Consider the following 22,427-nt stretch of genomic DNA (forward strand, 5'->3'; position numbering starts at 1 on the left):
TGTAGGTTATTCACACATAAAAAGGGCACAATAGTTTAAATTTAATAAAACAAATACGGTACAGTAACAATAATGGATTAGGCAAGAGTAACATCGGTAACGCTGCACTTAGGCCTAATCACAACTTACTTCATATGCCAGTCAATGTTTCACTTTCACGGGTATAGTATTACACATACTATTTACTGTTTATAACACCAAAAATTCACTTAACCACATAAAGGGCGCAATATTTAATCGAAATAGAGGCAGGTATTATACATACGAACTTTGTGTGCAACAACGTAATTTTCACACTAAAAATAATATTATACCTTAAGTTCAAGTGAATTATGTCTCAAGTGTCTCACAATCACTGTTTCAAATTTTACTGATACAATTACACTACATGTCAGAGAAATATATGTTATTTTTCATGCACTCCAGCTAATTCATATGGCTGAAAGGCCGCCCTTCGCGATCAGCTGTTAAGCGAGTCACGTGGTCTGCCTTACGGCCTGTATTAGATCACGATGGCAGTGGCAGTGCACTTCCTTGAATCAGAGGCATCTACTAACAAAGTGGCAAAATACTCCAGATTCACAAGTACAACCCTAGATCATACAAGCCCGTACAGTCTCGGCTGCGCGAAACGAGGAAACCGGGGCAAATTGAACGCTGCGCTTGCCGCCATATTGTTGGAGAGCAGACAAATAATAGCCGTGCGTAAATCACGCAATTTAACGCTGTGATGATCTAAAATTGACATATTATGGCCATTTTCGACGTTTAACGTAAAATTAGGACGAAATAAACATATTCAAAGTTTCATTCATATGTGTTAGAACATTAAAGAAAAGAAAATACGTATGCAGCAATTTATAGAAAACATACTGATACATCCATAAATAGGCCTACACAATACACATTATAGATTGTATAATTTTACGATAATCAGAAAAATTGTTAGGTTTCAGAGAATCTAAAATTATATTAACATATTAACTCTTAGATCACAAGACATAAATATATGCACCTTGATTACACAAGTTCTTGTTATAATCAAATTCCTAAGTGAAATAAATATGCGATAATCAGTATAGACTTGTTAAGTTTTAGAGAATCAAAAATAAATTATATTACCGGTACTTTTAGACCACAGGACATAGGTAATCTGGCAAAATATAATATGCGAAGTTAGCCAAATTACATTGAATTCATTCTTCAATTAATAAAGGGAATGCTATCAATTATAAAAAGTATCGGTACCTAATACATTGCAAACAATAGGTAACGTGAAGACCTAAAAACTAAACAATCACTTTATGCAAGATAAAAAAAACCACATACTTTTTATGTGTGGATTTTTTACATATTGTATTTTTATTTTAAATAAATAAAATAGATATATTATCATTGCTTGCGGAGTGATGGTACATAATTTTTATGCACATATGCAATATCAATAAGATGTCATTTTGCTTTTATTAATAAAATATATCCGGCAAAATGTAAAAGAGTTATTTAGAGGTGAACTCTGAATCATAAATTCACAAAGGAGGCTTAGCTATTATAGCTATTTATTTATTTATTATCTGTATATTTATTTATCCATATATGGATCTTGAATGAAAGTTTATTATCCTGCAGATAAATTCATTTACATAATAAAAACAAAAAGTTATCTTTCCACTAATGTTTTAACATCTGATGTGTAAGTTTAAATAATTCACTCAGTGGGATTTCTCTACAGTCTGATATACCTGTACTAACAATTAAGTATTCTTTATTGTCGTAAACTACTGATTGATTTTTAATGATATTGATATTGTAACAACAGAGATAATATTATATCGTACCTTTTGCAAATAGCTTGGAAAATTAAACAGGGATGGTATTATCGCAGCGCTCTCATGGTTAACATTCGGCAGGTCTTTGAGCGGCCTCATGCGTTCGGCAGGTCTTTGAAATTTAATTGTATTATTGTTTTCAATTTCTTGTGTCGCCGCTCCAATCACTCGCCTCAATTTCAATAATGCAACCAATAAGCTGCTTCAATTATTATTGAATGACACTTACTTGTCTCATCCACGTAGACTAAACCCGAGGTTGCAATGTCTTGTGCTGAGGACGAACATTAAGGTATGTGATTAAAAATTATTATTAAAGAGTTATTATTAAGAGTTAAGAAAGCCAACGTACTCATATATGAAATAATAATAATAATAATAATAATAATAATAATAATAATAATAATAGCCATTTAACAATATAACAAACTAGTGCTTATTCTTATCGAGAAAGTAGACGTGACAACGTGACGCTTAGAGTGAAACCTACAGAGCAACAATCGGTCGGCAAAATTATTTTTTTAAACCACACCGCACATTATTGTATGATGCTGACATGTTAAGCATGAGTCCGCGGCGATAATATATCTTTCAAAATTATATTGCCATTACTTTCACACTATTCACTAAAACACCCGAGACAAAACAAAGGACAAGTATGACAATCGTGTTTACCGCTCTATTTCTACCAGTAGCATGGCGGCGTAAACATGCGCAGACTGGTTTCAATTTTGGACAGCACACCAGTGCTGTGTGAGTCTAGTATACTATTATAACGTCTTTGAGATCATATATATGTAACAGATAACTCCTCGCTACGTTAAAATCGGCAGCACTTTGAAGAGAACAACCGCCAGGATCGCCACCCGTCCGCCGTAAACGAACACGAGATGGTAGAACAGTCGCTAATGCAATTCAAATGGGAATTATGGCGTGACTCCTTATGTAACAACTAGATGGCAGCGTAGTAAACCTGACAAAAGTTGTTAACCTGAAAGCCTATAAGCCCGACATATCTGTTACATATATGATCTAGGGTACAACTAAAACACTTCTGTATGCTGATGACACAGTTATATATAATGTTAAATTCAGTCCTCAATATGCTGTCTCCGCAGTTCAAAACCATGTACTTCTATTAGAATAATGGCTTAAAGAATGGCGTATTTCTTTAAATCCTGAAAAATGTCAGTCAATAATTTTCTCCAAGTGTTTAAAAAGACCTCGTGACAAAATAAAGATATGCAATCAAGAAATTCAATACGGAGACCATGTAAAATATCTTGGTATTACTCTTGATAACAAATTGTTATGGCACAAGCACATAAAATCTGTAACAACTAAGAGCTCTCTTAGAATATCTCATCTTTACCCCCTGTTCAAATCTCCTGTTCTCAGTCTAAGAAGAAAAGTTATGCTATACAAAATGCTGATTTTACCGATCCTAACTTACGTTGCCCCAGCTTGGTGTTATATTCCAAAAACAGTGTTTCAATCTCTTCAAATTGTTCAAAATAAAGTGCTCCGAATAATACATAATGAACAATATTTGTGCATCATTATTTGAATTTACACTAAAATACGAAAAGGCAGAAAACATATTTGTTTTGGAACTTTATCAATAAATTGCTGAAAAAAAAAAAAACACGGTTTTGAGAATTGTTGTGACAACGAGCGATAAACGAAGTGTAGAAATTGCTTTCTGTTAGAGAAAATTTAATAATTAATGATATAAAGTGTTTTGCGTTTGAGTTTTTTGTGTTGAAAACGTTAAATAATTACTGTTTATTTAATTGAGTGTTTATTTTTGTGTTATTTCTCTTTATTTGTTCATAAACTACGTAAATATGAATGATAGTGGGATGTGCAATACCCCATCAGACTTTGTGTTACAATCAGAGAAAATAAATATTAGACAATATCCAAGTGCCAGAGAACGTGTGAAGGAAATGAATGAAGTATCTCAAATAATTACTGATGTGAATAATGAGGCAACTTCCATGGAGTTTGTAGACGATTTTTCTCATGAAGACAACATGTCTTTAGAACGACCAATACATGAATCCCTTAGTCAACGCAGGAAAAGACAGGAAGAGGAATTTCAGAAAGCAAATAAACACACAGCAAACATTTCTCGAGCATCCTTCCCTCAGACACCACTAATAAGCATTACAAACAGATTTAAACCATTCACAGAAACTGAAACAATGAGTGTACAACATAGTACAGCCACAATAGCAGACAATCAGGGTTCTACAAGCACGTTGCAAGTTGCACCTTCAGCTCCTATTATGATACCTGGCACTGTCCCAAGCAAGCAGAAGAAACCCAAACCCATTATTCTGATTACAAAAATCCACTATTTTCGATTACGTGAAGTAGTTAAGCAATTAGTGTCAGAAATGCCCGTGTGTCAGTACTGTCCTAAAGGACTCAAAATCCAAGCAAGTACTGATGATGATGCCAGAAAATAATGTGTTACTTAAAAGATCAGCACATGGAGTTTTACACCTTTGTATCAGGACAACAAAAAACTATTAAGGTGGTAATGAGGGGTCTGCCAGTAGATACACCTACAGATGATATCGAGAGACAACTGCTAGAAATGAAGTACCCTATTGAAAGTGTCCGACAATTAAGATGAAAAGTGGAAAATGATGACACCGGTGCAAAGGAATGGAAGATGATACCGCTTTGGGTGATATTCATAATGCACCTGAAATAAGAAAACTCACAGGTTTGTACAATCTAAAAGTTTCTTTCTCAGAATATGTAAGTCAGGGAGGGGCTCAGCAGTGTTACCATTGTCAGGGTTTTGGCCATAAAGCAGCAGGCTGCTTCGTCTCAGCAAAATGTGTCAAGTGTGGGCAAAATCACAGTTCTAAGGAATGTCAAAAGAAACCCACTGAACCACCAACTTGCGCTACTTGTAAACAATCTCATCCAGCCAATTATAGAAAATGTGAAAAATTTCTGGCTTACGCTAACTGCAGAAACAGATATTCTCATAGTGAGAGCCGACAATATAGTGCAAATGTCAATGATAGAGATTTTCCCCCCTTGCCTAAAAGCACTTATTCAAATCAAGTTAGACAACCTTGGCATCCCAGTTCTCAAACAAATGATGAATCCTGTTCAATATTTAGTGAACTGAAGGAAATGATACAATTTATTAACCCTTACGTACTCGCCTGGTAGAAAGTTACATAAACACTCGCGTCGGGTCAATTTGACCCATTGACACAAACTAAGATGTGGACGTGGATTCATGGCAAAATTATGGGGTAAATGAAATGTTTTTATTCTGAACTGTACATTATTTATATTGAACATAATCAAATACAATGAAATTTGTAAATCTCAACTTTAAAAAAGTGAAAACTATCTAAATACAATGAAATTTGTAAATCTCATCTAAAGAAAAGTGAAAACATGACTTTGAAATCTTATAACCATACTGTTTCTTTACGAGGTGAGATTGAAAAATTTTAAGGTTAGGTTCGTAATAATGGTACCTAAACACTACTACAGTCCTCTTCTGGAGGAATACACAAACTCCTACTATTATCCTAGATTAATTGGAAACATTCTTCAAAAATGTTGACTGGGTCTGTAATAAAAAATCACTGTACCTAAAGGCTACTGCAGTGAATGCCCTTCAAAGGGGTTCATTCTGAATTGTTACATCGATTCCTAAGATGTCACCGCAAACCAATAAGCACTGCTGGTTTCAGTCTTAAAACTTTTCAATCAGACATTGTAAAACAAGACAGTGCTTCATTTCTTGGCTTATTCTCCACATATTGTGCAAACAACTTTGCAGTGAATTCTGCATACATGTCCCAAACAAGCAGCACATTGTGTTGAATGCTTATTATCATTTATGCTAGGGCAGATATGATATCTCTTCCTTTTCTGAGATGCTGGTCCACTTCTTGCTTCTTGATTTTGTTGTTCTGTCGGTGGCACTTCAACGCCCCTCTCCGTTAGGAATATTTTTATTCTTGCCCTGAGACTGCGTGATACATGAGGATTACCCATTCTCCTGACAACGTTTTCCATAAGAAGTTCTTTAGCCAGGTTCTTCAGAAATATTCTTCTTTGTATCTTCTCTCTCGTATTCATCTTATAATAAACAACATATGAGTTGAGTGCTGAAACATTTATGGAATGGAAGAACACTGCCAGTGGACACCGTCTTGTTCTACGTCCAACACTATAGTTGCTACACAATTGTTCGCATGAATCAACTTCACCCTTGGTACAGTTATAAAACGTCACAATTTCTGGCTTTTTTGGAGGAACCTGTGTCTTCATCTATGATATCGTCAAGCTCAGGAAGTTCCCCCACAGATTCACCGTCATTATCATTAGTGCATTACTGAGAATCGTATTCAACTCCCTTGCAATTTCTTCGTCTGTTACTAGTAATTCCCTCGACTTCGACTTCTCTGCAATTTCTTCGTCTGTTACTACTTTCTTTGACATTCTTTGAAAATAATAATAAAAAGAGCTGCATATACAGCTGAAATGAACGCGGAAAATGTGAAGAATATAATATAAAGCTTACATCAAATAATACTTACGCATAAATAAAGAAATCTCCTCAGTTATTCACAAAATCTTCCTGTCTTTTAGAAGAACGCACACACTCGCGTCGGGTCAAATCACATATAAACCGCTGTTGGGGCTAAATGATAAACTCAACAATGACTACAGCCAGACCGTTTCAAAGATTTCAACAATAGAAATTACACACCACCGGCACTCTCCATATTACCTTCCAGCAAAGAAAACAGAGGAAAGAAAAAACACTTGGGTCATATAGACCCGATGTGAGTACTTAAGGGTTAAACATATGTTTCTTAATTTAAGAACTATTTTCAATGATATCAAGAAAGAGGCAGATCCAATTACTAGACTACTTATGTTAGGAGATGGTCTATGTAATGCTTTCCAATATGACTAACCAGTTCCAACACATTAATCACATTCACAGAAATTTCCACGTTGCATTTTGGAATGCAAATGGAATTCGATATGATAAGTATTTGGTTGGACATTTTTTAGAAGAAAATGCTATAGATATTTTACTTGTTAATGAAACTCACCTAAATCCACAGTGCAAATTAACTCTTCGTGGGTATGAAGTTTATAGAAGCGATAAAGGATCTTACGGAGGAACTGCTGTAATTATTAAATCTGGTATTTATCACAGGCCTATTGGTTCACCATTATTTCACTATATTGAAGGGACTTTCGTTGAAGTTTCTTTTCCGACGGAATCCATAGTGTTTGGCGCAATCTACTGCTCACCCAGTAAACCATTAATGAAGGAGGACCTTGATTTACTGTCAACTGTTGGCGAACATTTTCTTCTAAGAGGAGATTATAACGCGAAAAATATTGCTTGGAATTCCAGAGTAACAACACTACGTGGAAGAAGCTTAGAACTACAGTCCCAGGAAAATAATTACCACATTTTAGCTTCTTCGACACCCACCTATTTTTCATACAATCCACTAGTCCAACCGGATATTCTAGATATAGCGTTGTATGAGGGGAATGCTCTACCAGCACAAATAATAACAACAGACGATTTTTCTTCTGATCACAAACCTGTCATCATCACACTGAGTACCAATGCCAATGCAAGACCTGAAATAGTAAGTTCACACTATATAACGAACTGGGCACTTTTCAGAGACTACATTAACGAATCCTTACCAGGTAACTTTACAGTATCATCCACTGAAGAGTTAGATACTGAAACTGAAATTTTTATGAACACACTTACTACAGCCATGAAACTTTCGACAGCAAAAATTCCAGACACTAAGAAAGCTCTGCTTCCCTTTAATATCCGAGAAATGATCAAAGAAAAGACGAGGGCTAGAAAAATGTGGCATTTAACAAGAAATAGGGACCATAAAAAAGAATACAACAGACTGAAAAATCAAGTGCATAAAGCTGTGTTCAGTAACATGCTGGATAAATTAGATAAGGACATTGAAGACGCCAACAGTTCCTCCAACATCTGGAAAATTACACGTAGACTTGCAAAGCCACGCAAAAATTGCAGAACACAGCCAGTCCATGGAACAAATGGTCCTGAATATACTGATAGTGGCAAAGCAAGAGTTCTAGCTGATGCTGTAGAGTCTCACCTCCATCCGGCAGAAGAAAACAATGATCTAAGCGAGCATTTCAATAGCATTCGTCAAGAAGTTGGGACGTTCTTCAAAACACCTACTAAAAATTCCATTCGATTTACCACACCATCTGAAGTTAAGAAAATAGTTAAAAAGCTATCTGGCCGCAGAGCACCTGGCAAGGATGGGATTACAAATACTGCAATAAGAAACATACCTAAAAGGGCAGTAACTTTCATGATAAAATTATTCAATACCAGTATGAAATTACAGCATTTTCCTGCACCATGGAAACTTGCAGTGATAGTGACAATACCCAAAGCAAACAAAAATCCCCAGTATCCTGAAAATAGGAGACCTATAAGTTTAATATCAACTATAGGCAAACTTTTGGAAAAAATTATCCTGAATAGGATTAAGGAGCTGAATTTAAAATGCATACCTGACCATCAAATGGCTTTACAACAAGGATGTTCTACTACTCATCAGATTCTCCGTCTTGTCAAATTGGCAACCAAGGGATACAACATGAGAGCTTATACACCTGCGATATTCCTTGATATTTCAAAAGCTTACAACACAGTGTGGCACACAGGTCTTATATATAAATTAATGAAGAGTGACCTACCCGATGTCTTCGTTAAGTTCATTGCATCCTTTCTAAGTGGACGGAAGTTTCAAATAAAAGGAGCAGCTTTATCTTCTGTCCACGAAGTAAAGGCTGGTCTCCCTCAAGGATCGGTCCTTGGGCCTACACTTTAAAACAAATATACAGCTGATATTCCTACCCACCCAGAAACTAACATCGCGCAATTTGCCGACGATACTGCTGTCTTCATAACTCATCAGAATCCCCTTTATGCAGCCAGAACCCTTCAAGTTCACATTTCTCTCTTGGAAAATTAGTTTCAAAAATGGCGCCTGACCTTAAATGCTGATAAAACACAGGCTATCTGTTTCACGAAGTGCACGATGAAAAGAATCCCTAAACTTACCATATGCGATAAAGAGCTGGAGTATCAACCGACTGTCAAATATCTTGGCGTAACTCTGGACCAGAGGTTGTCCTGGCATCAGCATCTCCATCTGCTTAAAGGAAAAGCCATTGGACGCATAGTGCACATATTTCCGCTATTAAAATCAGGTGCCATAAGCATTAAACGGAAAATGCATCTCTATAAGGCTTTGGTACTGCCAATTATAGCATATGCTGCACCTTCCTGGGGCTATATGAACAGCAATGCTTACAAACCACTACAGGTTGCACAAAACAAGGCACTTAGACTGATCCATGGGTCTGACTGGTTTACTAGAACATCTCAAATACATTAAGATCTCACTATGCCATATATACAGGAAGTTCTTGTCAAAATTATGAGGAAGTTCTACAGTCGACTTCAAAGAAGCCCAAATTACTTCATTAAAAGAATTGGAGACTATAATGTAGACGACTTCAGACTGTATAGAACACCGAAAATGGCTATTTTCGATATTGGGTAAAAATCTAACTGGTGGTATTGTGATACAGTGTACGAAAGCACAAACAATGTCCAAACTTTTTCAAGGACATCAACGTCTTCGAATTTGTTCGAAGAAGAGATTCTAAAGTAATAACACAAGGAATAAGAACACAATAGTGCAGTCAGGGACCCAAGAAGTCCGATACTGCATCAAAATCAAAGAAGAATTAAAAAAAAAAATAAATAAATAACAATGCTCTATCTTCCTGGAGCTATATGAACAGCATTGCTTTTAAACCACTACAGGTTGCACAAAACCGATATATAACTACAACGTCTTTGCACAAAACAAAGCTCTAGACTTATTCATGAGTCTGTCTGGTTACTAGAACATCTCAAATACATTAAGATCTCAGTATGCCATATATACGTGAAGTTCTTATCAAAATTATAAGGAAGTTTTACAGTCGACTTCAAAGAAGCCCAAATTATTTCATTAAAAGAATTGGGGACTATAATGTAGAGGACTTCAGACTGTACAGTACGCCGAAAATGGCTATTTTTGATATTGTGTAATAATCTAACTGGTGGTTTTATGATACAGTGTAAGGAAGCACAAACAAATTTCCAAACATTTTCAGGGACATCAACGTCTTCGAATTTGTGCGAAGAAGAGATTCTGTGAACTAACAACACAAGGAACTACATAATAGTGCAGTCAGGGACCCATGAAGTCCGATACTGTAACAAAATCCAAGAAGAATTACAAAAATAATAATAACAATTTGTACTATCTCATCCCATCTTCTAAAACACTGTTTCAGGATTTAATTTTTACCTTTTGTCTTGCTCCGAAATAAAAATAGGTGAATATTACTAATATGTATATCCTAAATCTGAATTTAAAATCCAAATTTCCCCATCACGTACCATTTTCCGGGGAAAGTGAATTGAATTTTTTATGAAAAAACTTGTTTTTTTTTTTTTTTATTTATCACTGCTACTGATAAAATTACAACACACTAGGGACTCAAAATGTATCATAATACTTGAAAAATGTGTACAGGATACAAAAATGATGTTACATAGTATAAAACACAAAAAAACACAACGAAAATAAAAATATTTCTTGCGTATAATGAAAAAAGTCTCGGAATTTGAACTTACATTTAAGATAATTTTGTGAATAACTTCTAGACAAACGTTTATCTTACTGGCATCACATTCAAAACATAAGAGACAAAGCATTTCAAAGATACATGGCACTCTATCCACTCTGACTTCAAGGAAAGCAAAGGTCCTGCTGTACACATCAGTCATCCGATCATACATCCACTACTGATGTGAGATATGGGCCAAGCTCATCCTCGCCACCTGAAGAGTCTGGAAGGAATTCAAAGAGCTGCCTGCAGAACAATCACTGGTGCACACTACCTCACGAACAATGTCAAACTCTACAGTGAACTTCATATACCCTCCCTGGTTGCTCATATTCATGATCTACAGACTACATACACGAATAAGCTGCTTCTTCATGCCAACCCTTTACTAAGAGACATAACATAAATTCAAACAAATACCTCCGTCTTTGACGGTCTTATTAATAAATATTCTTCAACATAACCTATTTATATTTCAATTTGTACAATCATATTTTTGTAAAATCAAGGGTCAAAGTTGACCTGGAACTTTTAATAAAAACATATTAAAACTAAAAAAAAACGGTTTTCTACCGGTCTCAAAGGGCATAATAGGACAAAAACAGAATATTAAAAAACGAAATAAAATAATAGGACAAAAATAAAATATTAAAAAACGAAATAAAATAATGCAAGAAAAGGAAAATAATAACAATGTATTATTGTTTATTTAATGAGTTTTATTCTTGCTTATTCATTTGCTTTTAAATTATTTTATATGTAAGTTTTTGCGTGATTTAATTATTTTATCTTAATGATTATTTAATTTGTTGTTCATTCGCAGTAATAAGTTTTGTAAATTTATAATAAATTACTTATCATTTTCAATTTATAATTTTTATACTAATTTTTTTTCTGTTAATGATTTAATTGGAAATACAGTAATAAAAACCGAACTGAAATAATAAAGACCGACAGAAAATAGTAGAAAACGAAAAAAAAAAAAAAAATTACAAAGATCGTAATTAAAAACTAAATGTAATATTAAAAACGATATAATTTAATAGAAACGCAATAAAATAATAAAATACGAAATCTAAATAATAAGGAAAGAAATACAATGATGGAAAAACGAAAGAAAATAAAAAAAAACCTAATGAAATAATGAAGAACAAAAATTTAAAAACAAAATCAAATATTAAAAAAAGAAATGAAATAATGGAAAACGATAAAATGATAAAAATCGGAATAAAATAATACAAAACGAAATCAAATATAACTGGAAATAAATGATAAAGAAAAACTATTATAAAAGATTTTATAAACGCTTATATTCTTTTAAAAAAGGAGATTAAAGTATTTTGTCTGATAAAATCCTTCTGCATAATAATTGGATTAAAATATAAAAATAATATTCATGGAATTCCATTGCATCCTTACTTTAGAAAAATTGAATAGCCGCCCAGAACAAGGTTGTAACCAGCAAATGGGAAATTCTTCAAAAATGAGGAAAAGCACATAGTACTGTACATACTTTTAATTTTTTGTAGCAAGGTTGACAGTTAGACATGTGTGTTGATTTTAACACGAGCACAAGCATTACACATAGTGCATCATTAACAATTTATTCACGAAGAAGTCAACTTATGAGAAATTAAATATATTAGGGTTTATTTAACGACGCTCGCAACTGCAGAGGTTATATCAGCATCGTCGGTATGTTGGAATTTTTATGCCACAGGAGTTCTTTACGTGCCAGTAAATCTACTGACATGAGCATGTCGCATTTAAACACAATTAAATGCCATCGGCCGGGATCGAACCTGCAACACCGAACATAGAAGTCCAGCACTATACCAACTGCGCTACCGAGGGCGACATGAGAAATGAGGGTTACATCCTTCTTCTGGGCTGCTATTCAATTAAACACATTGTAGGATTCATTATTTTAACTTGAAATCGTCAATCCTGACAGGACACACTGGACTGATATACACAGTGGACTTCATTTCGCCATGATCATTATCTCGAGTGTTTTCCAGATCATCTTACTTTGTTACAAATTTCGATCTTTCATCATCTTGTCACAAAACCTAACACACTCCATGTCACAATTTTATCTTACAGTTAGCATAGACTAGCTCTAATTATTTCAACGCTGCTTCATAGGAATTTCTCTTTCGATCATTTTATCATATTCATAATAGAAAATATTCTTTCGTACGGATGCTTTCTTCCTGGCAGAAAGAGAATAAACTCTATTATAGGCCTACTATAAAATTTTTGAAAATTCATTAATTTCTCATTTATTAAAGAAATGTGTACCAATCCATAGATAAAGGAACACTGAATTTAGGTTGTGATTGACTAATTAATGAGCATAATCTAACATTAAAAGTTTTTATAAAAAGTTATATTTTTACTAAAACGAATGGATTACCTCGGACTTAGTAAAATAACGGCACAGTCCCGTTCGAGACGGTCTGTACAAACATCAAAAAGCTAATTTGGATTGTACAAAACAACACTTTGAAAATCCATATCATGTAATGTGACATTATCTAAAATCTTAAAGTAAATATGTGTTTTAATATACAATTTTCTCCTCTTAATTAGGTTAAGCCTATGTCTTCATTTGCATTATGTTTGATCTTTTGGCAAGCACGATAGGCATTACAAAATGTGCCAACATTGTTGATTTTCTGTTAACTTCTTATTGCACCCCTGTCGTCCACCAAGCGCTACCCAGGGCAAGCAATCACAAACCTGACAGCTGCAATTCTTCATATACACCAGTTTTGATACCCGGTGAGTTCATCAGCATTGATTAATTCAGGGCTGGGCACCGGGAGCGAATCCAAACTCTAAACGGAGACGCTTAATATTCATCTGTTACAGCATCAATGCTGCGCGGTGTTCAACGGGGAAGAAAGGGGTTGAAGAGAAGTCATATGGCTCCCCGTGAGAGAGTAGAATTTGCTCTTGGTGCCCAGCTCTGGGTTAATTGAAAGAAAAGTTGTGATTTTTTTTATTGGGTTATTTTACGATGCTGTATCAACATCTAGGTTATTTAGCGTCTGAATGAAATGAAGGTGATAATGCTGGTGAAATGAGTCCGGGGTCTAGCACCGAAAGTTACCCAGCATTTGCTCATATTGGGTTGAGGGAAAACCCCGGAAAAAACCATAACCAGGTAACTTGCCCCAACCGGGATTCGAACCCAGGCCACCTGGTTTCGCAGCCAGACGCGCTGATCGTTACGCCACAGGTGTGGACGAAAAGTTCTGATAAGCGCTGATGAAATCAGCTGCAGTTTACAATGACTCGAAGGAAATTGGATGTCATTGACAAGCTCTCTTGTATGAATTAAAAATCATATCCACTTCAAAACATTTAATAGATTTTAACACACCGACTTTTTATGCAGAATAGTACTTAAAATAAAATTTAGTTTATAAAAACTACCACTAGGAGGGGCATAAATAAACTTCAACAATAGTTTGTTAATAACTAAGTTAATTGGAATCTCTACAATTTCAGTTTCAGTTTGCTCTATGTACCGTGTAATATTACGCCTAATACATTAAATGACTTACTCCCAGAAGAACCAGGCAACAACTGCGATAAAATCAGCAAAATCCAGTCGATTGTCTTTTAGTGAAAGAATTATGATACAAGAAAACTAAAATCCATTATTGAAATGCAAACACTATTATATATCTGCAAATTAGAAAAATAACTATAAAATAATTAATATAGTGGAACTATAACTATTATGACAATGAAATCTACAGACGTCTAATTTTGTTTGATCACACTTTGTCCATATTATTAGGCTTTAGAATTATATCTGTATATTAAAGTAAATCTTCACAATACCTTAAAATACGACTTCACCACTGATATTTATACTTACTCTGCAAGGAAACGTGGAGAGTTACAAGACTGGAAAGGAAGTGCGCAGGGGAATGCTGAAGCTGCCAAGGCAACGAAACTGACGAATCAGGAAACTAGAACCAGGATTCACTTCATCACAAAAACAGCTTTTATGGGAACTTGTACACAAGTAATTTACACGTACGCTATACTTAAACTGAATAATTTACAAGTGAACTGAGATATCTTACTAATTACATTTGACAGATACAGTATATTTAGTGTCCCCAGACTGTTTCCTCTTCTATGTTACTGAAAGCGTGCAACGGTCTACCAACAAATTACTGATAGCATCAGTTGATTGAAAGAATATGAATCTCAGAGAAAAAAATAAAGTAAGTGTCCTATCTTTAATGAACTCAAAAACCTTTAAATATGATCTGAAATGAGGAAACTACCAAATTTTGAATGATTAGGCTACGTCTAGACCTAATCATGAATCTGAGGAAATGAGAGGCAGATTTGTGGCGTTTGACTGAGCACTCAACCCTCGTTTCACCAAAAAAATTATTTACATTTTTTTTTTCAAAATTCACTTCACTCTGCAGTGATGAAGCGTTTCATTCTCATTCGGGATTCCACGAAATATTTGGCTGAAAATGGACAATCGTTAATGTTATGATCATTTAATACTTACTTGGAAGGTTAAGATAAAAACACAGAAGCCTACTAAAACAACACAATTTCACAACTTATTTCTGCGATCTGACAACAATCCGTGTATAATTAGAAAACACTATCGACTAATAAATGCCACAAATAAATTAACTGAAACGCTAATTTTATTTAAAAATGGATAATTGTAGGCCTATATTGATACTAATTGCAAGCACAAACACCATACAAAGAAGAATGTTTACAAATAACTTTCGACGCAAGCAAACGTTTAAAGATAACTCAGTTACAACAATGCTGCCAACTCTAGTGATGTGCGTAAAAGACTTTCGAGAAAGATAAAATGAAAAACTAGAAAAGCGGAAAGACTTACACGTGATGATTTTTAATAATAAAGGGTAAATTACAAAAAAGTTGCAGAACACGACATAATCTATATTTTATATTTATTATTATCTCACCTTAAATTGGCAATATACATCTCTCCATAGATTGGCAATATACATCGATTCTTCTTTCCACGAGATGGCGCACAAGTTCACAACCGTTGCTATCGTCAAATCAATGTTAAATTACATTAAAATATTTAACTACTGTCATTAAGTCAATGTTTTCTTGATTAATTGAAATGAAAAATAAAAGCGTTATTTGAAATAAACACAAATTGTGGTGGATTATGTTACAACCCGAAAGCTAAAAGGTAGGCGTCATAAGGAACAATGTCGCCAATCTAGCAATTTTGTCGCTAAGCCTGGTGACTTTTAACTTTTTCGACGGCCAGTTCTTTCAACTTCTATATTACTTAAATAAAGACTTAGCGTCTTTTTAAGGACTCTCCAGAGACAAAAAGAAAACAAACTTTCTCTTATTGATAATAAGGTATCTAACGATTGGCGATTTTTCATATACTTTAGTTGGCGACCCTGACTAATACATGTCCAATTTAGTGTGGTAAGCCGTGTGTAATATGAGGTTAGATCTACACAGCTGTGTAATTTATTTTGGGGCTTGTAAGTATTTATTGTAATTCACAGTTCTCCAAAATTAGTAATTGATAACTACAAGTGTATGAAAAGAAAAGGTTATGTTATAGTTTCTACTAGTTTTAGTTTTTTTTCGGATGATATGCTTTACATGTAATCGTAAACATAACCATACGTTTGTTTTTAAATTGGAGCCAGAGCGAATCATTTGCCTCTTTGTTGGTCATTTGACAATGTTGCTTATTTAAAACTATTATTTATTTCTCGAACTTATGTCTCCTTTAGAATGTTGGAGTTCACTGAGTGTAGTCCAACAGTAAGTGAAATTGTATATAGAGCCAGTTTGCCTAACCCAGCATGGCAGAGCTAGGAATGCCCCTGAGCTATTCTGTATGACTGATGCAGAATAGCTGTACGTAACGATCCCAACAGTAGGTTTTTTCTCTTCTCTCCTTCCTTCCTTCCTTCCACCTGAAGACGAAGGGAGAACCACTCTTCGAAATGTTGTGTCTTAATTTTTTGATTGTGACAACCAGCAATAAAAAAAGTCCAAACCCCTCACCTAAACATTGGAATCTTACTGTTTTATCTTTTGTTTTTCTTCAATTAGCTGAATTCTGATGACCCACTGACAGATGAAAAACTGGAGAAAATAAAACTTGAGAGGAATTACACTTATGAAGACCAGATAACATGCTCAAAGGAATGTTTGCCAAATTATGAAGAGAAGGTATGTACTGCTTGATGATACTCAGAAGATTTGTAATAAACATTCGTGTTATTTTATGGTAGGTTCTGATCAGAGTGCTGCATTGGAGTTAAATCGCTTGCTTGAACTCTGTCGAGTGTCGCACCCTCGAGTGAGATACAATCAGTCGTGATACGCTCGTAATAAATAGAAGCACAGTACAAGGTCATCTCACCGACATGTCTTATTTTGTATGGAAGGCGACAGATAAGATACACATATGTTTTGCTCACACAGTAAAAATAAAGCTTTATTTTCTGCGTTTATGACAAACGTTTAATGGAACAGTCTAATGGGACGTACCAAAACAGTAACATGAAGTTATAAATAAAATAGTACGAAAAACTTCGATATACAGTTATTATTGATAATTAATAGTTATTCAGTATTTGATTTATCGCATATATAATATGGTAAGTCCATACATAGCATTCCACCTATATACTGCGACAATGTAGTAGAAGCGTTTTACAAAATATTATTGATATGGCAGTAGATTAATAACAATATTAGTACAGAGATAACGTCACAGAAAACATAATAAAACGAATAATCATGCGGCACAACTGTTACAGATGCAAAGATTGATACACTATTTATAGAGATTATTATTACTAGAAAACTTGATACAGTTCTTGCATTATCGTGATTATGTTCTCCGTTTATAATAATTACATTTATATCCAATAATATCTATCAGATATGGCGAAAACAAAATAAGTCCTGTGTGGGAAAAAAAAAAAAACATTTACCTACAACATTTATATTACATTTTAAAGCAAGTTTTTTAGTTTTACTATGAAGAGGTTAGTTAAACATTGCAAAGTTTTGAAATGATAAACATCTATGATGTTACTACTCAGTTCATCACTGTAACAAGAATGAATGTCTAATGGTCGGCATATATCGTTCGAGGATTTATTGCTCGCGACAATTTTACCCATCATGCATATGCGCTACCTATCGGATTATGCTATGAACTACTTGGCGCTCGAGCGAAAACGTCCGATGCAGACCTCTGCTCCTCAGGTTGCATCATCCGAGTAGTCATTTTGTTGTGCCATGACGGCCAATCCATTCATGGAATTGCTGGTTCAAGAAGTCCCTCACTCGTACACCAAAATGAGGTGGTGCTTCATCCTGTCGTCATATCAGCTGCATATCAGCAAAACGAGGGCTGTTTCCAAGTCATGACATCGGAAAAACAGTTGACTCACGAACATGGTTGCCAACACATCACTTATTACACCAGCTATTCGTTTGTTCAAGTTATGACATCTGTATGAAACCTAAGAACGAATATTGGGGAAAGTGACTTTTGATCCACCTTGTATATAAACTGTAAAAACTGAAAATTGATGCTGCTTGTATCGTGTTTAATATCTTGAGCAGGATTATAAAATTTTCAAAGCTTTCATCATCATCATCATCATCATCTAACAATGATTTAACCAATTGGTTCATTCTGGCTCCAAGTATTATAGCTGTTAAATCTATCTTTCTCGTGAACGTCTTTGGACTTGTGTTCCTCTCGAGCATGGTAGCTTAAGATTCTCCAGGGCATTCTATCAGTACTCATTCTAATGACATGCTCATACCACTTCCTATATGTTTTTTTTTTATCTTTTTAACTGAATCTTTGTATAAAACTTTCATATACAGGGTGTATAAAAAAGGATGTTGCAAACTTACATAGTTGACAGTTTATGATAATAGAACCAAAAAAAGTCCCAGTAAACAAGCCGTTTGCAAGAAAATTACGAATGTGTGGTTACAATCCGCTACTGACATCACTGTTTGTAACATCGTATGAGAGCCACCAGCATGGCTCAGTCGGTTAAGATGCTTGCGTGCCAGTCTGAAGCTGCGCTCGGGCGGGGCTCGATCCCTGCTTGGGCTGATTACCTGGTTGGGTTTTTTCCGAGGTTTTTTCCCAACCGTAAGGTGAATGCCGGATATGGTGAATCCTCGACCATCTCGCCAAATACCATCTCGCTATCACCAATCCCATCAACGCTAAATAACTTAGTAGTTGATACAGCGTCGTTAAATAACCAGCTAACCTAAACATCGTACGAGTTACTTCTTGCTCACTAGAAGCGGTCCTATGCTCCTTGTTTACAAAACTGAATATTTCCGAGAGGTGGAGTTGTAATCGAACCATTCACGCAGAACATATAGGACGCATACAAGTACACAGCAGTGTTGCCATATCTACTGATTTAGCAGGAGATTTCCTGTTTTCCCATGGTGTCTACTGCTCTACTGATTTCTTCGTCAAAAGTCCGAATTTCTCCTGTCTTTTGGGCTTGCTAAAGTCACCAGTGGTACTATGCTCGGATTTTCAATATTACACAACTACACAAACACACACACACACACACTCTGTCTCTCTCTCTCGCTCTCTCAGTATATAGTGTGGTTGGTAACCACTGCACCAAAATGAAACTGGTAATAGATTATGAGGAGAGACTTGAAAAATCTAAATAAGTTTTTTCTCTAGCATTCACCATTTTAGACGAAATCGTTATGTCTCTATGAAGCATTTGGCAACATCACAGCTATTGCAATAACTCTGACAAGCATGGCCTGCACTCCTTACCTTCCCTCCTCCTCAGCTGTACTCAATGACATGCGGCGGTCCGCTGAACTGAAAGATTTATTTTAACGATTTTCGCAATTATTCCATTTAATACATGACTGAACAGTTTAATTTGTAAACAAGAATCAATACCGTACATTACTGTTAAGATTATTTTTACGTATCTACTTGTATAGCAATCATTTCTCCCAAGCCGTTACCGCAATAGAGCGCTGTAAATATTGGACAAAGACTATTTTTTTCCTGCTTAAAGGTTCTTCATCGAAGGAAAATTATATTAGAAGTTCTGATATATATATAACATGTAGAATCACCTCTTAAATTTTTGGTGACCCATAAGGGGAAAAATAGGTTTGGAAATGCATGCAGAAACACAAAGCATTTGAAAAGATCAGACACTTTACGACAAAAAATAATCAGGTTTTACGAGTGATTTTACAAAAATAAACACTATGGCGAGAGAAAATAATAAACACTCAGGCGAGAGAAGCAGAAGTCAGACCAATCTATTTTTGTAGTAGAGCATAATTTGTTGATCAATATTATGGAGCATTTACCAGCACTAATTAAATCTATGTGTCCAGATTCAGAAATTGCGACAAAGGTAACTTGTGGGTGTACAAAAACTACAGCTATTGTCCAAAATATAACGGGAGTGGAAAAAACAGAAAGATTATGCAAATTGCCAATGAATCCACAGACAAAATTTCTACCAAACATATTTTGTGTATTGCTGCATGTGCTGATGGACTTAGTTGCATAAATTGACTAGAGATGGCTATAGTTACATTAGCAAAATTGTTCATTTCAGTGGTGGGGATGTATTGTGTAGTAATACAACAGTATCACCTTTTTATAGTATACATTGTTTTGTAATTAATAAAATAGAATGAGGAAATTAATCGTTAATTGATCTACTGTTATCTCCTGTTTTTTTCCATGATTTTTTTCCTGATTTTCGTGAGTAGATCGTGGCAACACTGGTACACAGTCTCAAAAGGTGTCAGTCACGTCAGTTGTCTGAATGCCAGTTGTGCTGTACTGTAGTTACAGTAACAGAGAATATACAGATATGCATTTCATGTATGGTAGGACTAACGGCAATGCATGGGAGGCTGTATGCTTGTACCAAGAAACACACTAGGACGACGTTTACGAGGCTCGTTTGCGGACCCATGTTTACTGGGACTTTTTTGCTTCTATTATCGTGTACTTTGAAACATATAAGTTTGTGCTATCCGTTTTCATACACCCTGTATACTGATATTTTTTAATAACACCGCCAAATTGATAGTAAAACTGAAATCTTGATTTTAAAACAAATTTTCCTTAAAAAATAAAACTACTTTCTTCCCTCTTGTTTAAAAAATTCCTTGTGCAGATGCTTTTATTTCCCTATTTTGACTATGCTGACATTTTACTGACTGACCTTTCCAGTGACAACAAAACAACACTTCAACGTGCTCATAATTTGTGTGTATGTTTTGTTAGCAATGTTCGCAAATATGATCGTATTACCCCATCCCTGGAACCAATAGATTGTCTTAACCTAGATAAGAAAAGAAATTTACATTCACTTCTCCTTCTCTTCGAAATCTTGAACTCTTCATTCCTTCGTACCTGTCGTCTCGTTTCACTTACTGTCATCCTCTGAGGAGTTTAGTGCTGAGAGGAATGCGGTTCCGACTACCCTAGCGCGGTACTGGAGTGGGAGGGAACAGTGACAGCGGCAGTCTGGAAGGAAGTACAATCATACTGAAACATTTCACTCGTATATAGAGTACCTAACACGTGCACACAGTCACACACTACTACAAACTGAAGACTGCATATTTTTGGACGATTAATTCTTCCCACTCTGCTCGGCTTGGGTGTAGCAACAAAAGAATCTACCTGCAACCCCCCGCACCGATGGACAGAATACCTCTGGTCCAGCGCTAAACTCGTCGGAGGAAGACGGTACCTTTCTTCCCACCATAATCTGAACACACACTCTCACTATGAAACAATACCATCCCATCGCACCTCCTCATACTCATCCTCTTTCACAGTAGCCCTGCCAAGACTCTGGAATTCGCTACCTGCTAGCATCAGGGACTGTCGAATTAAAATTGAATTCAAACGCAAACTTATTAGGCACTTGATCAGTAACTGAGGCTCGTTCAGGCATGGTTTCTTGTAAATAATTCTCTTAATCTATCACAAAATATTTCAATATCCGGTAATTTCATCACTATACAATTTTGTTATTCTAGGTTTAATTTTTAATTCAGTAAATACAAAAAAATACTTGGTCACACGTTAAAAAGTGCAGCTTTCCGTACAATGACACACAGATTAATTACCAGTGAACAATGACAACTACACTGAAGAACTGAACACAATAAAATATATAGCACAAGACACTGGATATAACCCTAACATAACAGACACACTAATAAAAAAAATAAAAAAACAGAACAAACCAACACAAACACCACGTGAGAATAAATACATAACATTAACATATCTCAATACCAATACTCACAAAATTGCAACTTCATTCAGAAAACTAAAATACAAGATATCATACAAAACAAATAATACAACACAGAAATATCTAAATAATCACATTAAACATTCAAATAAATATAATTTAACTGGCGTTTACAAACTAAAATGTAATAGTTGTCCACATTTTTACATAGGACAGACAGGAAGATCCTTTCACACAAGATATAATGAACATATTAAAGCTATAACCAAATCCTACATCACATCAAATTACGCAGAACACATTATCAACAATAATCATGACTACAATAATATAGAAACAGATATGGAAATTTTACACATCACACCAAAAAGTTCACAGTTAAACATCTTAGACCAATACTAAATATATAAACCTACAATAACATACCCACAACATATACTTAACACACAATTACAGTTCAATACCCACACATTATTCGATGTCATGA

General features: G+C 35.0%; 3 protein-coding genes and 1 long non-coding RNA gene across 5 annotated transcripts in view; 2 read left to right on the forward strand and 2 right to left on the reverse strand.

Annotated features, from left to right (window-relative positions):
- The window catches only part of LOC138713597 (ankyrin repeat domain-containing protein 23-like), a 35,000-nt gene extending 26,654 nt beyond the window's left edge, over nt 1–8,346 (reverse strand). Inside the window, exon 1 of one of the 2 annotated variants that reach the window (XM_069845794.1) lies at nt 7,997–8,346. In XM_069845794.1, the coding sequence (XP_069701895.1) occupies nt 7,997–8,046 (50 nt within the window). In that variant the 5' untranslated portion in view covers nt 8,047–8,346. The remainder of the gene's footprint in view (nt 1–7,996) is intronic. The other variant, XM_069845805.1, reaches the window with a different exon arrangement.
- The window catches only part of LOC138713674 (26S proteasome non-ATPase regulatory subunit 10-like), a 340,028-nt gene that overhangs the window by 175,170 nt on the left and 142,431 nt on the right, over nt 1–22,427 (forward strand). The window lies entirely within an intron of this gene.
- On the reverse strand, nt 9,097–15,504 carry LOC138713773 (uncharacterized). The gene is made up of 3 exons (XR_011335988.1): nt 15,154–15,504; nt 14,497–14,590; nt 9,097–10,824 (listed from the first exon to the last, which is right to left on the reverse strand). It is a non-coding gene; the product is annotated as an uncharacterized lncRNA (long non-coding RNA).
- The window catches only part of LOC138713760 (serine beta-lactamase-like protein LACTB, mitochondrial), a 31,107-nt gene continuing 24,600 nt past the window's right edge, over nt 15,921–22,427 (forward strand). Inside the window, exon 1 of the mRNA XM_069846176.1 lies at nt 15,921–16,141. The gene's annotated coding sequence lies outside the window, so the exon portion shown is untranslated. The remainder of the gene's footprint in view (nt 16,142–22,427) is intronic.

Source organism: Periplaneta americana, chromosome 2 (assembly GCF_040183065.1).
Source record: "Periplaneta americana isolate PAMFEO1 chromosome 2, P.americana_PAMFEO1_priV1, whole genome shotgun sequence".
In the NCBI taxonomy this organism is placed as follows: domain Eukaryota; kingdom Metazoa; phylum Arthropoda; class Insecta; order Blattodea; family Blattidae; genus Periplaneta; species Periplaneta americana.